The sequence below is a fragment of the Phasianus colchicus genome, chromosome Z, assembly GCF_987193195.1.
Source record: "Phasianus colchicus chromosome Z, bPhaCol1.hap1.1, whole genome shotgun sequence".
In the NCBI taxonomy this organism is placed as follows: domain Eukaryota; kingdom Metazoa; phylum Chordata; class Aves; order Galliformes; family Phasianidae; genus Phasianus; species Phasianus colchicus.
The window spans coordinates 56863339-56879928 of NC_143476.1; the positions used below are offsets into that span (position 1 = coordinate 56863339).

Here is a 16590-nt window from a genome sequence, read left to right on the forward strand (position 1 = left end):
TCCCGGCGAGACACTTAACCCGCGAGGCGCTGGGCGGCCCCCTCTGAGCCGCCCCGCCGCCCCGACCCGCGCCCCCCGCCCGCCCCGCCGGCCCGGACCGCGGTCTCCCGGGGTATTCGACGCGCCCGCTGCCCCGCGGGGCCGCCGCCGCCGCCGTCCCTCTGTCCCGCGCTTGGCATCGCCCTTTTAAGCGGGCGCGGCGGGGCGCCCGGAGTAGCACGCGGCCTGCGCAGGGAGCGCGGCGATTGGCGGGACGCGCGGCGGGCGGACACACCCCCCGCCAAAAGGCGCCCGCGAGCGGCGGGGGGAGAAGGTAAACAGAGCCGTGCGGCCCTGCCCGCCGACCAATCGGGGGGGCGGGCGGGAGGGGGCTCCGCGCCTGACGTGATGGGCCGCGGCGCGGCCGTGCCCCGGCAGCAGCGCGCGGGGCGGGCGGGCGGCGCGGCGGGCGCTCTGCACTTCTCTCCCGCGGCGCCCGGCTCCCGGCCGCGCCGGCTCCCCCCCGCCGGCTGCGCGCCGCCCCCGGGGGGCGGCGGTGAGGGCGCTGCCCGCCCGCCCTCGCGCCGCCGCCGCTCTTTATCTGCCCGCCCCCCGCCTCGCCGCCCTGTCCCGCTCGGCGGACGCCCCGCGCCCCGCCGCCCCGGCGCCCGGCGGGCCATGGCGTGCGGCGGCGCGGCCCCGGCGGCCCCGCGCTGACGGCCCCGCCGCGCCCACGGACCGGGCGCGGGCACGGCGCGGCCGCAGCATGTCGGCCGTCGCCTACGTGGACTTCGTGGCGGCGCAGTGCCTGGTGTCTATCTCCAACCGCTCGGCCGGGCCCCCCACCCCCGAGGCGGCGGCGCGGCTGAAGGTGCCGGGGGAGGCGGAGACGGGCCGCGAGATGCGCGACCCGCGGGACGCCTGGAAGGACTACTGCGCCCTGCTGGCCATCGCCAAGAGCCTGCTGGAGCTGAACAAGTACCGCCCGCTGCCCGCGCCCTCGGTCTGCAGCGACAGCCTCGAGAGCCCCGACGAAGACGCGGGCTCCGACAGCGACGCGGCCGCTACCTCGCCGTGCTCCGGCCCCGCGCCCGCGCCGCCCTCCCGCCTGCGCGGCGCCGCCGCCGCCGCCGCCCCCAAGGCGAAGCTGGCGGCCGAGAAGCGGCACAAGTGCCCGTACAGCGGCTGCGGCAAGGTGTACGGCAAGTCCTCGCACCTGAAGGCGCACTACCGGGTGCACACAGGTCAGCGCCGCCGGGCGGGAGCCGCGTGTCCTCGGGTGAACCCGGCCAGCGCCGCGCCGCCCCCCGCCCCTCCTCCCGCTGCCCGCGCGCGCCCCCCCGCGCGCTGCCTTTCTCCGCTCTTCTCCCTTCGCTCCTTTCACCGTTTTTCCACCGCTTTTTCGCCCCCTTTTTCGCCCCCTCCCCGAGCAGCGCCGCGGGCTGGGACCGGGAACAGGGGAGGGGGTTGCGGGGTGGGGGAGGCGCGGCCGCTCCGGGCGGGGCTGCGGGCCTGCGGCAGCCGGGGCGCGGGCTGGGGGCTGCGGGAGGGGGGCAGCTGAGTGGGGAGGGTCCGCCCGGCACACGGCGCTGTCCTGGGGCGGGCGGGCGAGCGAGGTGCGGCGCTTCCCGGGGCCGTGAGGGAGGAGGGCGTGGCGGAGCGGGACCCGGCGCGGGGAAGGAGCTGCTGCGGCGCTGTCTCCGGATCCCGGTTGCGGGGATTTCTCTGCTTTCTTGCCTTTTTTTTTTTTTTTCCCCCTTTAATCCTTCAGTGCGAGCGGCCGAATGACGTGTGTGAGCCGTGTCGGGGTCACGGTGCAGCGCACCTGCCTAAAAACTGCCCCGAAATCAGGGGTTGAGCGCTGGATCGGGGAGGAGCGGCTCACAGTGACAAATGCTGCCCGCGCGTATTTCATGCGGTTCGCATATGTATAATAGACCGGCGCTCCTCTCTGCGCTGTGTCTGTTGGCAGCGACGGTAAGTGGCCAAGCACAACGCCCCGCTCCCGGCAGATCGCACCGCGGGCACTGCCCGAGTCCTGAGCGCCGCGGGGGTCGCCGCGGCGCGGTGCTGCCCGGCGCAGAGCTGCCCCAGCGGGGGGCGGTGCCTCCCCCTGCCCGACCCGCGGGCATCGGCATGGAGAGCCGAGCGCTCTTGCGCTCGGGGAACCAGAACGTAACCGAGCCCTGCTGCGGGAGCTGGGCTCACAGCGGCAGAGAAAAGGGATTGGCACCATTTCTGCGTAGTGCCCAATGCCCGGATACCCGCCCCGGTCTGGGAACCAACGCAGGCACGCACGGGGCGGCGTGCAGGGGATGACGTGCAGAGGGATGCGCGGTGCAGCCCCGCGGTGCTGCAGCGGGCGCGGTGCACGCAGCCCCGGTGCGGCGCGGGCGGGAGGCAGCGCCCCGGGGCGGAGGGTTCGGTTCGGCCCCCGACTGCTGCGTGGGCAGAGCGCTGCCGGCTCCAGACCACCGAGGTCCGGCGCCTCCCAGCGCGGGCAGGTAATTGCTGCGGGTGGAAGCACGAGCAATGCCGCTGGTGCCAATTGTTTTTAATAGATGGCAGAACAATTCCATAGCAACAGTGGGATTCGATTGGACCTCCAGAGTTATTCATAGCAGCGTACTGCAGAGCATTAGTACTCTCTTCTCAGTACCATTTTCTTTCCTTTTTTTTTTTTTTAATTATTATTAAATATTTTTACTGCTGTTTCTGAGCCTCTTGAATCACTTCCATTCACCTTCCATCAGGCCACCAAATTAAATCACTAGATTGCTTTCTTGCTGCTTCATTGCCTTTACTTGAAGCAGTTATACAGCTGTGGGTAGAAGCTTCCTTGTCTTACATCTCCTGGTCTTAGAAAATAATTCTGTTTACCTGTGAGCTTCTAGTAACAGCATCTGCCCTTATGTTGAATGGACACTCACAGGGGTGTAGAGCTGGAATCTAAAGCTCATGGGACCATCTCTCTGCTAAGCTGATGGGGAGTGAGAAACAAAGTGTCAATGAAGGCAGAAGATCGGAAGACAAGTGACTTGATGTTCCGAAGTTGGAATTCTGTATCTTATGAATAGTGCTTTAATATTGCTTGTTTAGAGGTATCCCTTATTTCAGAAACCAAAAGTACCCATACTTGTTTCCTTGAAGTTCAGACCTATCAGCCTAGGGTCCAGAAGACCCAGGTTAGCTGTTTATCAGAACCCATTGGCAACACTGGCCTTAGCAGTGCCATCTGCTAATAGCACGGCACACCCTCTGCTTGCAGCGCACCGTGCTTGGTAGGACATGGTGGGGTAGGATGAGGAGGGAGCCAGGCAGCCCGAGCCCAGCCCTGTCCTGCAGGGACAGCCCTTTTGTTTCTCACCAGGTCGTTTGGTGTTTTTGCCATATGATCAGACACTCCTTCACTCATTCATGCATGCAAACCTGCATGCGTGCAAAAGCCCATGAATGTGAGGGCAAGCCTGTAGCTGAAACTAAGCTATTGCCTTGCTTGTCTCATCACTGCAAGTAGCTTGGAATTCGTTGTTTGGGTTCTGAGAGTGTGAGCAGGAACACTGCTCGGGTAAGAGATCTTCTGATAGCAGCAGCCCCGAGAGGCGTGGCATTTTGTGCAGGAGAGCCGAGGTGGCATTGTCCCTGCAGCTCAGGGCCAGAAGCTGTCAGGAAGTAAGGCAGGTGGAGGAGCAGGCCTACAAAGTGACCTTACCTCAGGTCTCTTAGGCATCCTCTCCCTCCTGGGACAATGCTAGTTTGCACAGGATGTGCAAACGCAGCTGGAGTTTGGCTGTGGCGGGGGATTACAGGAGCATTGTCTCTACAAGATAGTCTCCAGTATGGAGGTGACATGGCTAAGTCCTGCATGATGCTCCCTGGGGGCCTTCAGAGCAGCGGAGAGATGTAAACAGGTCAGGAGGCAATGAACAACTGCCAAACAAGAAAATGAGCAATAGCAAATACACAGAGGGTTACCGTGAAAACGTAGAGACTCTTAAATAGGTTGGTTTGGAGGTTTGGTTGTGGCTGGTAATGTGTAGAGTTATTGTGAGCCTCAGAAATGAGGGGAGGGTGGGGTTGTCAGAGCAGGATGTGCAGGCCCCAGGGTTTCCAAGGGAAGCAGGAAAGGCACGTGGGTGCACGCACTGTCTGGTCAGAAGGACGGGGCAGGGAGCAAACAGTAAGGTGGCAAAAGGCAGGAGGAGAGAAAATGCCTGGAGAAACTTAAATTACGAGCATATATTTGCTATGACAGTGTGAATCCAAGCTAGTCAAAGACCTTGTGGCTACTGAGAGCAGGCCCTCAAGGTTAGGAAGGTGGGTCAGAAGGATACCATGAAATTGGTCTCTGAGATGCCTCTTGCAAGACCGATCAGAGTTTGTTTGTTTGTGGAAGTACATCCCAATTGATGGGGAATTCATGTTTAATTCAGATGCCCCCAATGAAGAGATTAGAAACTCCAAAATTGTGGTTGTGTGAAAAGTCCACCCTCATCAACTGGCTTTTCATTCAGCCCTGTCACTGCTGAGACCAGATCCAAGCCACATGAAGAGCTTTGTAGCAAGGCAGCTGATAGATCCTTGAGTTGTCCTTGCCCTGCGTCTAAGAGACATTCAGCAGTTGGCTGTGGGCAGAGGCCATGGTTGGCATTGGGTGAAGGGAAGCTGAGGAGCATTTCTGGTGGAAAGGGAGAAGAACACTGCAGCTGCTCAGTGCTGCAGTCTAGATATCATGTTGCCTTTCCAGCCCCATATCAGTTTGGTTCTGACTGCGCTGCTTGTCATTTGTGTTCTAGATTACCGCTAGCTTGACAGACTGTACAGATGCTGATGTGTTGACAATCCTCTGCTTGCCCAGAGCTTTTCTGGGTATATCGTGGGAGAATAATCTGAAATTTAGCATTTTAAGTCCTTCTTATCCAGCTCATGCCATGTCAAGTTGCCAGTTCCTTTAGAAAAAGATGAGCAAGAAATGGAGCCATTAGGACATTTTTGACAAAACCAGATCTCCATCTGAAGCTCCCTTTCTCAAGGGTTAACAGAAATGTGTAAATTGCTAGAGTTCTGCTAGGCACATTTCCAGGGCTCAGAGAAACATGACTGTACTGACTGGAAGAACTGCCAGCTGAGTAAGGTAGGCACAAATCCTCAAGTGCAGTGTTTCCTGATTTTCAGTTGTTTTGGTTGTTTTCTTTTGTGTTGTTTTTTGTTTTGTTTTTCTTTTCCTCTTTTAAAAATACAAACATTAAGCAACTGCATGTGTCACAGTGCAGTAGCACTCCAGAAATATTTTCATGGGTTATATTAAATTAAAAAAAAAAAAAAACATGTTTTATGGAATGCATGTGTAGGATAGAAGCAGTGAGCAGGCATCACCCACTCCTGTTTCCAGATGGCGATACTGAAAATTCAGCTCTGTTGAGTTCCTGCACTCTGTTCTGCGACACTGATGACTGTGGGTGGGTGTCAGCTGCTTCTGTCAGCTGTGTGGATCCACCTGGGAGTGACCATTCCCCACCACGGGCTGCCGTTCTGTTCTGCACTGTGCTGCCCTTCTTTGCCTCACCAATCTCCCAGGTCTGTGGCTGGAGGAGAAGGGAGGAGGTGAGTTAGGACTAAAAGGCCAGAAGGACAGCAAAGCAGCATGCTTCCAGTAATTTTTGTTTGTGATGGCATAGTACATCATCCAGGTCAGGTAAGAGTAAATAGCCTGGGAACACTATCTCTGCCATAATTTGAAGGGTCTGTTGAAATACTGGCTATTAAATTCACACTAGATTGCTGAAAGTTATCTTCCTAAATGCACGTAAAAGTGGGACCAGTCCATCCAGTAAGGGATGGACAGAAGTCATTAAGCACAGTCTGTGTGCACTGCTGGCCTCCAGTACTGAGATCATCTGCACATGAGCAGTCTAAAAAGACAGCAACTATGAGAGGCAAAACAAGTCCCAGTAGGTCAGCAATTTGGTGCCTGGACTTCTGGCTGCAGGGAGGTGCTCCTTCAGGACACCTGTCCACAAACCTTCCCCTGACACAAAATGTCTGTACCAAACTGTTCCTTTCTGCTTTCTGCAGCTAGAGGGTAGGGAAGCATGCTGTGATACCTAGCATGGTGTATCACGGAACAGTTCTGGAAGCTGAAAGACATGTTTCCAGGTCCCTGCTCTGCTGAAGTCTGAGGAGAATCCTCTCTGACTGGGAAAAATTTCTGCTTCTTACCCTCTGAGAGCTGTCCCCTCCTCTGGAAAGTGTTTAATTATAAAGACAGGTCAGGAACCTAAGCTTAGAGTTCTTTGATTCTATATAAATGCACTGAACATCAGTTCAGAAGTTTATTTCTCCCCGTTGCTCAGTCAGTATTTAAGTATTACTGAAAAATGGAGGAAGTTCAAATTAAGATAAGATAGAAAAGGAAAAGAGGTAGAATCTTATTCAAAGGACCCAAGAGTCTACCACCAAGGACACTCTGCCCACTTATGACAAGTGTAGATTTAAATCTCTGAGATTTTTCACCGTCCAGAGTCCCTCACTGACTAGTAGGTACAAGGACATACAATTCCACAAAGAAAGACTTTTGTAAGACAGACAGGGAGGGGTGCTAGTAGAGAGCCTTAAGGATGCACCTTGCGTTTGGTGATGTATCAGATTAGTGGTAGGACTAAGTCTTGCTGAGCTGCAGGGATGAGATGTGGCTCCCAGCAGCTCAGCAGTGGTGGCTCTTAGCAGGTGGTTTTGCATCTACTCTTTTGAAAGAAACTTGAGCACCTGCACTTATAAGTAGCTGTTGAATGGTGGTTCTAAGGATGTCAGAGTAGTGTAAATACATGCTGAAAGCAGCATTTTAACATCTCAATCTTCCTGCGATATTCAGTCCTGAGTGCTGGTGAAATAAACCCCTTGGTGCAACCCCTCTGCCCATTGCCTATCCTGTAAGAAGCGTATGATCTTCATGCAGGATGGGCTGGCCATGGTTTAAGTACTCCAGAAACCCTTGTTCTCTGCAGACAATACCTAGTGTCCTCACTGCTCTGCTGTTTCTCATCAGCTTCTCTACTCTCTGGCTGCCATGTGTTTTAATGCTCCAATTTTTTGGAACATCTCAGAACAGGAAGAAGGCAGCCTGAAAAACCTTCAGTTTGTAGGTCCAGAAATGGGTGTTCAGATATTTATAAGTTCCATCTTCATCATAACAACTTGCAAGTGGACATTCTGTCAGAATCCAGTGTCACACAGGAAGCTTTTCATTCATGTGTGTGGGGCAAGCAATTACAATGGATGAAAAAAGTAAGAGGCCTAAGATATAGCTGTCTTCTGGCAAAGAAGAAAGACTGCCCTTACTTAATTTTTTTTTCTTTTAATGAGCTAGAACATGTTCTACTTAGTTGTCTACAGAACCTGTGATTCTTCAGGAGACAGAGGGACACTCAGGAGTGGCAGCTGAGATGGGGGAAATAGAAAAGGTTATAATTGTTGTATCTAAGCCAAGGAATTGTTGTTCAGGAGCAGGTCTTCTCTGGGTACCATGATTTCCTGGGAAAGTTTGAGCACCACAGCCTCAGAGATTCTGGAGGATCTTGTAAGATGCAGGCAGGAATTACATTTTCTTATTTGAACCATCCACAGTTAATTATGCACATTGAAGCTGTGGGCATGCTTTTTTTCCTCTATTTTTCTTCTGCCTTCCCACAGACCTGTTATTAGTGTATTAGACCTGTTTTCCTAAGGTAGTTTTCCCTTTCCTTATGGCATAAGATTTTACTCTTTGAGCTTTCCTTGTCTGTGTGCTTTCTCTTTTCCATCTTTCTTCTTATCATCTCATCTTTGATGGGATGAGTCAGAAATGCACAACCTGCTCTTGTGCAGTTCACCTGGTCTTTCAGGTGGTGCTATGAGCAGAGATGGATGTTGCTGCAGCAGAAGATGGTGGCTAGCTGTGCCATGTCCACAGCCAGAGACAAAGTGAGAGTCAAGCACAGGTGCTACATCCCAAAAGTCAAACTTGGAGTGATTCTTCAGTTTTGATGCATAATACTTCATTAATTGCTGCTATGAATATCTGGCAGAATAGTTCTACCATGTGCCTGGTGGTCTCTTCATTAATATGCAGGTTTGTCAGGGATGTCCATTTATGCAGCTGTAGCTACAATCCATTTGACTGTAGTATCGTTAGACTTGATGGCAATCTATCCTGTGTTACCACGGATCCTGATGTCCAACTTCACTTCTGTCAGTCAGAAAAATAGTACAAGATTAGCAAAGCATCCATCTTGGTCAGACTGTCATCCACAACAACAGACTTCTCTGAATGTCTTTTGTGAAGGCAATGCTCAAGCAATTTTTGTAATTCACTTTAAATTAGTAGCTCATCACAGAAGCTCCGTTTGTTCCAGTACCAGTACATGCCCTGTTAAAGACAAATGTAGAAGTGTCAGTTTTATCTTCAGCTGTTCCAAACATGTTGGTTTTTTTTTCCCTGCATAGGAAAACTAGACACCTATCTCTTGCTTGTCTGATTAAAGTCATCTTTTCTAAAGCCCCCATGAGCTGCAGATTCTAACCTTGGTCATCCACATCTAACAGCAATTCATAGTGAGAAGGCAGATGAGAAATCAGGATCTCAGAACTACCTGTACTATTAACAAGACTGCTAAAGCCTTCTCTCTCTCTCTCTCTCTCTCTCTCTCTCTATTTTCCCCTGGAAACTCTTGCTGCGCAAGAATACCACGTGGGAAAATCAGGAATATTTCAGGGTAGGGCAAAAAGCTAAGTTATTTTCAGTCTAGTCAGAATAAAATCGAAACAAAATGACATGGAACTACCTCACGTTGTACAAAGCAACCTGGATTTAGAGTTTGAACTCTCAGAGAAAGAAGAAACAAACTACTTGTAGTGGAGAGTGGGGAGAAGAAACAGGGATAGAAGGTCAGGTAAAATGAGAGGAGCAGAGCTTGAGAGGATCTACAGTGGTCTTTGAATCTATAGGGGATTTAAAGCAAGCCAGGGTTGCAGAAACAGAGAAGGCCCCTGAAGAATCAACATTAGGTTGCATCGTTGTGCCACCTTGGCATAAACTGTGCTTCCTACTGCAACCTCTGGTGGCAAACCAGATAAAAATGGGAACTCTGTAGATTAACCCATTCCTGTTATCTGTAAACCAGTTTCTTTCAGCTCTTACTTCTGTGGTTACTTGTGTAACCTGGATATTTCTATTGAAGAGAATTATTTACACCTTTGTATATTTGGGCAGAGTCTATCACACATAGTTTTAAGGCATTGTGGCACACCATTGGCTGTCCTGTCATCGATCGGCAGAAACCCAACATCAGGCATTTTTTAGAAATGTAAGTAGCACACTGCCACCAAAGGCAGCCGTGTATAACAACACCCTGTGTTAATAGTTTGTTCTGTTCATGCCCTAGCCGTACTGCTCTCAAAACTGGTGGGGAAAAATCATATGGAAAAAGTTCCTCAGGATTAGACGTGAAACCAAAATGAATGCCTCTGGGTGGAGGCAGCTTGAGCGGCATTGCAGCCATGCTGTGGCCTGCCCACCTTCGCAACGCCTCTGCTGCTCTAAAGCAGCGTGCCAAACTCAGCCAGCAACTGCAGGCTTCGGCTCTGCAGAGTGCACAGCCATCGCCTGTCATCAGGCATCTCTGCCTTGCCTTGAGAGCCTCTCAGTGCATGGTCCGCTGCTGTGCTGCGTCTATTCAGTCAGTTGATGAAGTGCTGTCGCTCTGGGTTCATGTAATTGGTGATGGCTTCGAAACTGAGGAGAGCAGCAGGTCTCCAGGCTCGGAGACAAATACTCTGGGCCTAGAGAAGTCTCCCTCCCCCTTGTCTCTCTGCTTGTGGAGTTCTAACACTTCCTTGTGTTGCGGATTATGCCTGGCCTACTTTTACACATGCATTTCTGAAGCAGTTGTGACAGTCTCCTAGAGCTTGCACCGCCCAAGTGAGGAAACCCTTTGCTGCTGCTGCGCTCTGCTGTGTGGCAGGAGATGGTCTGCACTGCGCTCCAGCTCCGTGCTTCAGGAATCACCACAGTCTGTGTCTGTCAGTGCCCTGAGCCCAGGGCATGACTCCACCACACCAGGCCCTCAGGCCTTCAGGCCTCTGCTCCCAGCCCAGAGGTGGGTGTTTCTGTAGGGAAGATTTCCTTTCCTCTCTTCCCTGGGAGGCGATGTTTGTGTCTGGACACTGCAATGCTGTGAACTGGTATGAGGGATCCTAGGCCGGTGCTGCCTCTTCCCAGAGCCACCTTGCACCCCACAGCAGGCAAAATGGCTTTGCAGGGCAGCGATGGTGGTCACACCACTCCCATCACATTCCAGAAGGAACCAGAAAACAGGCTATGTTTTTTCTTAACTTCTGCAAGCATCAAGAATTAAACACTGCTTTAAGCAACCAGTTTGGATACTACTGTGCCTAAACAGTAGACGCCTGAGCCCCAGAGACCACGGCCCACAGGCTAGGTGCTTGGTCTGTATAGCAAATCAGGCACTTGTCAGGCTGAAGGGCTATCCTGAGGCAGATTATGGGAATGCATCTTCTGGAAAGGGCTGGGTTGCTGAGCTGCTTCTTTATGGCCCTGGCCATATACGAGATGCCTCCATGCATGCAGGAAGAGTAGTACCACTGAAATGCACAGGATGCTAAGTGTGGGCAATGGGCAGAGCGTGGGCAGACCAAGATCTGTGACCCTATTGTGTGGTGCCTGCTGGTGCCACACTGACTTGCAGCTGCAGCCAAGGCCTTCACACGTGAGTGAACATACAGCTTTAATTAAGTTAATCTTTTACATGGGCCGTGGTTGTTCAGAAAGGCTTCCAACCATGTTGAAAGGAGCACAGCAGGGAGATAAGAGGTTTGTAAGAAAGCCCAGCAAGCCAGGGTGGCTTGGGGCTCCATCTCTACCACCATGATGTACCAAACACTGATCAGCCAGGCTCAGAGCAGTCTGCGCAGCAGGTAGCACTATGTAAGTAGAATGCTGAACCATTGCAACGTCTGTGTTATTTAAGAGACTTCCACCGAGAGCCCATTTATCTCCAGAGTCTCAACTTATCTGATCCATTGTCAAATGTCTCCTCATCTTTGGGATGCCAAGGGCCATTCCCCTGGCCCCTCACCACACTCCATTCTCCCCCCAGGACCTCAGCGTTTCACTCCTGGCTGTCCTCCTGCCTGCTGTACTATCCATGCTAGTCTTCAGTCTTTGTTCTCCGCTGATGTGGCTGGGGAGTTCTCAAGGACGCACACTCTTGTAAAGGACTCTTTTTCTCACAATCTGCAAATGTAAAGGGAGCTCATATTTTGTGCCGAACTGCACAGTACCAAGAAATACTGGAGTTCTTCAAATTTCTTTCCAATTCTTCCAAGATGGAAAACTCCTGGGACAGTTTTTATATTTCATGGTTGACTATAAATAGCTGTCACATAGCTGTCATTTGTATTCCCTTCAGGAGATTCTTAAGAAAAGGAATTAAGGCATCAAACAGCTCTGGTACATGATGTATGTGACTGAAAGCTTTTGTGCAAGCCTAAACGTTTTTTATTTCCTTTTGTGTCATGGAATAGTCAGCTTTGCAAAGACATTTGTTCAAGGTCCAGGCAGCCTGCAGGGCTGAACCACAGGGATCTAGAATGTCTGGAAGGTGACAGTAGGTATTGTTCACTCCTCACAATCTTGCTTTTAAAACAGAGGTGTGGTGTATTCTAGGTTAAGGTATTTGGTTTGGTTCTTTGCCACTGCTGCAAACATTCATACCGGTAGAGCTGTGATAACAAAATAGTTGTCCTGCCTGCAGATTGAACATTTAAGAGACAGGGGGGAGAATATCACCTGCTGGAACACCTCAAACTTCTGGGGGAAGGGAGGTGAGGGGGCAGAAGCCTTCCACTGGCAGGCATCATGGTTTCTGCTCTGCAGATTTGCAGCTCTGAGGCTGCAGTGCTCTCCCAGTTCCCTCCCTGCTCAGTTCTTTCTAGGCAGGAATTGCAGGTGAAGGATTTTCTTTGGCTGCTTTTCTAATAGTTACAGATGGTTCTGTTCAGCAGAATGGAAGTACCAGAGGAGCAATACCAGCATTCCCCTCTCAAACCATCGTAGTGCACTCGACATAAGGAACACAGAGGCGTAGGCAGGTCTCATCTGTTGTTATGACAGTCTGTGGGGTCATGTAAGGCTCTGCACTGGAGCTCGAGCTGCATGCCGTTAGAAGGGTTTTGGCTCATGTGGGTGGTGAGAGCAACACCTGACTGAGTGAATCGTCAGCAGCTCAGCAGGAACGCGTGCCCTGGCTGGAAGCAAAGGCCACATCCCTCTGGTCAGTGCTGCCCGCAGTCCCCCCGCTGCTTGAACACTTTGTCATGCTTTCTCCCTACAGGCGAGCGGCCGTTCCCCTGCACATGGCCTGACTGCCTTAAAAAGTTCTCCCGCTCCGACGAGCTCACCCGGCACTACCGCACCCACACCGGTGAGAAGCAGTTTCGGTGCCCTCTCTGCGAGAAGCGCTTCATGCGGAGCGACCACCTGACGAAGCACGCTCGCCGCCACACTGAGTTCCACCCCAGCATGATCAAGCGATCCAAAAAGTCCAGCTCTGGTTCCTTGTGAAGGCAGAGCTGGCCCAGGAAGGGGAGCGGGGTGCAAGAGCCACAGGTGTGGCCCGGAGAGCAGCGGCAGAGGAGGCCCCGCTCACCATCAGGAAGCACATGTAGCTGATGTCCAAAACCTAAGCACTCGGCGTGCTCAGCTCCTGCTCTCCAGTGCTGGCTGGGAACAGCCATCTTGATGAAGGGGATAGCGGCAAGAGGGAAGGACGGGACCACCGCCTTCCCCAATCTGTCGCATTCGGACTGGCATACTTATGTCCCACGGGACGGTCCGGCCAGTGAAACCACAGTAGCGTGACTCCGGGTCTTTGTGATTGCTGTGTCATGAACATGTTTTGTTGAACAATGTAATGCTGCTTGTGTTTAGAGTCTGTCAAGTAAAACCACTTTCCGAGTCACATAAGTAATTCTCAGATATAAACTCCATAGCACATTGTAGAAGTGGGTTTACTTCTATCTCAGAATGATCCTTCATTTTAAAAGACTGTTAAGAGAAACATTACATGTGTTACTAATAGCATCTGATTGATATTCTGAAATAAGGTGAATTTATACTCAAGAAGACCTGTGAAACTAACTGGGTCTTTTTAATTTTTCTTTGTATTAACTATACTTTTGAATATAAGCTGCACTTTTCCAGTAAAAACATGTGTAATTCAAGCAGATACTTACAGCAAAAAACACCGACACAACAACTCAGTCATTTTCTGACCATATGTGTATTTAGCTCTGTTATTCGTTTACCTGGAAAAATACAAGTCAGCCTACATAATGTGGCGGGGAGGATGAGGGCAGAAACATACGTCTCTCAATTGATCTATCTTTTCATTTGTCAATAAATACAGTACTGTACTATAGAAATGCCACTAACAGTGCTTTATTCTGCTGTGTTTTCTTTGAATGGATGCATAACAGCAGCTACCATCTTTGTAAACTGCTGCTTTTTTACAGGCTTTTTCTCTTCATACACTTGCCTTAAAGATTTATTCTCTTCATACACGTGCCTAACTCCTACCACGTCCAATGGGAGTTCCGTGTGCTTATGGAGAGAGTAGACCTTTCCTGAAGAGCACTCTGCTGATGGAAACAGCTAAATTTATTGTAAAGAGCGCTTCAAAAGGGCTCCTGTATCTCTTGATTGCTGTTTCTGTAGAGTATGAGGGAAAACCATGAGCTAATTGGAAATACAACACGGAAGATGTGTCCTAATATTCCTTCTGGCATCAGCTTCCCTGGGTACCATGCAATCGTACCTGTGTCATATGTGACACATCCAATACTGATCAAGGCAATACTACTTTTAATTTACAGCTACATTTTCCTCCCTTCAAGGAGCAAAATGATCACTGAAGGGAAACTTTCAAATCATGATAATTTTCTGTGCATTTCATCTTCTTTATGTTAAAAGCATGAACCATACAAGGTTATTTTTCCCCCCTCCCCAGATACTTGTAGGGGGGAGAATTATGTTTACACATTATTTCTTCCTGAATCATTCTTTTTCTGTTCTGTTTTTACTCCTTCCTCCAGAAGAGGAAGGGGAGGTGCAGCCCTGCTATAGAGACTTAGGGCCCAATTCATCTCGGGAGTAATCACACTGAAATCTGAAGTGTTTCCACTGCAGATGAATTTAGGTCATCCTGTAAAATTCTGTACATAAAGATCTTGTTAGTACACCTGCAGTTACAGTATCTTATTGTTTTACCTGATAAAAAGCTTGCTTCCTAGAAACAAATGTTAAGAAATGAACTCAGAGAGTAGAGTATTTTCTTCTACAGTTGTATAAGGCTTTCAGCATTAGAAATCAGTTTGCATATAGTGTTTTTACCTGTGTAGTTCTTGATAAATTCTGTCTATGTGAAGAGAACTGCTTTTAAGGCATTAGGGATACTGAGCAGCCTGTGGAGTAAAAGGGATGTGTTTTCTTCAGTGAAGACATCAGGAAACCAAGCACACTTTCTACCTCCGTTTCAGCTTTGTGAAACATTTATTTTAGAAACCAAACTTTAATTTCTGGTGTCCAAATTGAGTTGTAGGAACTCCTAACAAAAAGAGGTAGCCTCGGTATTTCTACTGATCTAGGAATACAGAAATCATTCTGCTTACCAATACTGTTAATGCTGCCTTGTTGAGTGGTGTCAGGGCCACGCGTCACCCAGTGAGATTCAGTGGAGCGTGCACATTCATCTTCTGTCTTCTCTGTGAAGATCAAAGTAAGCTTTTGAGTCTGCCCCACAGTCTGGGTTGTTGCAGTTTTGTAGGACAAATGCAGTACTTAGAATGTTAAGGCCTGGTCCTGTGAAGTACACAACACCCTCACACGCTGTCAAACACAATGGGAAGTCACATCTGATAAGCAGCTCCTAAACCAATATGCAAATGTTTTGGTCACTTAGTTACCTACACATGAAAGTAAATGGCCAGATTCATGGATCCCAGCTTCAATATTTGGGGTAGAATGCACATCTAAGGAAATGTCATCATTGTTTCTTCCTTTTCTAAAAGAATTAATGGGGGAGGGGAAGGTACTTAGGTCCACAGAAGAAGGGGAAAACAGATTAGGTTGTTATCACTGATGACAACATCCTGTTTCTGAAAAAAAAAACAAAACCTGAAGCAGTAACCAATTTGCTCTAATACATCCTGTATTTCAGCATAGGACAGACAGCATTAACGTGATTCATTAACCACTAGCGGAGGACATGGGGAATTATCAGGTGTAGAGAATTCATTTTATCATGTTATTCATTCGGGTTTTTAGTTGTTCTTCTAGTAAAGACAAAGAACGGATCTAACACATGAACAAACTCCAGGTTAGTTTTCTGCATCTTGAAGTTAGGTTTGAAGAGTGTTGCGATGTTTGAAAGAAAAGGAAAATCAAGTTCTCTAATACCATTCGTACTTACTGTACTATTTTGGAAATAATTAATAGTGCTGAAGTTAGGACAGCTCCTCTCCTTGGTTAAGAAAGCCCATTACTATAGAGAAGTCGTGGCTTTAAAGGTATAGCTATACATACTTCAACATATTTCATTTTTTGCAACAGTTTTTCATGACCGTTATTACAGATCTGTTTTCAGTTTGCAGATGGACTTAGTCCAGCACACACCAGACTGGACGTGTTCTTCAAAATGCTGTTTTACAGATTCATGATCTGTAACACTGTAAAATACCAACCTCCAGCAGTTTAATCAGTTTTATTTTTGTACAGTATTCGTATCCTTTATAAGTTATTTTGCTGTCCTGTTTTGTAAATCACATGAAATTGTAAAAAAAAAAATAAAAGCAAAAGAAAAAAAAAAAAGTAGGCATAGATGTTTTTGTACATATGTATATATATTGTCCAAAACAAAAGAAAAAAGAAAAAAAGAACAAAAAACAAATGTCGTTCTGAATGTTTGGAGTCAAAAGGTGATCATGTAAACCAGTTTGGATGATTATTAAAAAAATGCTGCTGCACACGATGAAATCCATGAGTTAAGTGCTATATGAACCTGTTTGAAAGGTCCTGGCATTGTTTGTTATTATTAATGAAGCTTGGGGCTTGTTTCTCTGCTTTTCCCAGCTATTTTCACAGATGTTCCTTCCCCCCCTTGTGGGCAGGTACAACTTGCTGTGGCAGTATGGGGGTTCTTCACTGGCTTGCTGTGTCCATGCAGCCTCTGAAGAAAGGAAAGGCAAGGAGCCTTGCCCAAGAAGCTCACTGTCATTTGCAGTCTGGACTAGCTAAAAGCTACCAATACAAACTAACATCATTTGGCATGTGGGAACTGTGCTAAGGTGCAGCAGCAAGATGGGACCCAAGGGAACACCATCCCTTCACAGTGTGGGCAGAGATGGAGGGGTGGAAGTTGCTGTCCAAATCTAGAACAAAATTTTAAGTATCCTCCAGATATTGGCCTGAAACTGTTGGCATTTTCTGTCCTTGTCTGGGTGACCAAAGGACAAATGCCACAAACTCAGCATAGAGAGTTTTCTTTTTTTAGTTTGTCA

General features: G+C 49.4%; 1 protein-coding gene across 1 annotated transcript; it reads left to right on the top strand.

The window, feature by feature from the left end:
- Positions 1 to 686: 686 nt before the first annotated feature.
- Positions 687 to 16066, top strand: KLF9 (KLF transcription factor 9). Its single transcript, XM_031608764.2, has 2 exons — positions 687 to 1223; positions 12369 to 16066. The coding sequence occupies exons 1-2, from the start codon at positions 746 to 748 to the stop codon at positions 12596 to 12598; spliced, it is 708 nt and encodes a 235-aa protein (XP_031464624.1). The 5' UTR covers positions 687 to 745; the 3' UTR covers positions 12599 to 16066.
- The last annotated feature ends 524 nt before the right edge of the window (positions 16067 to 16590 follow it).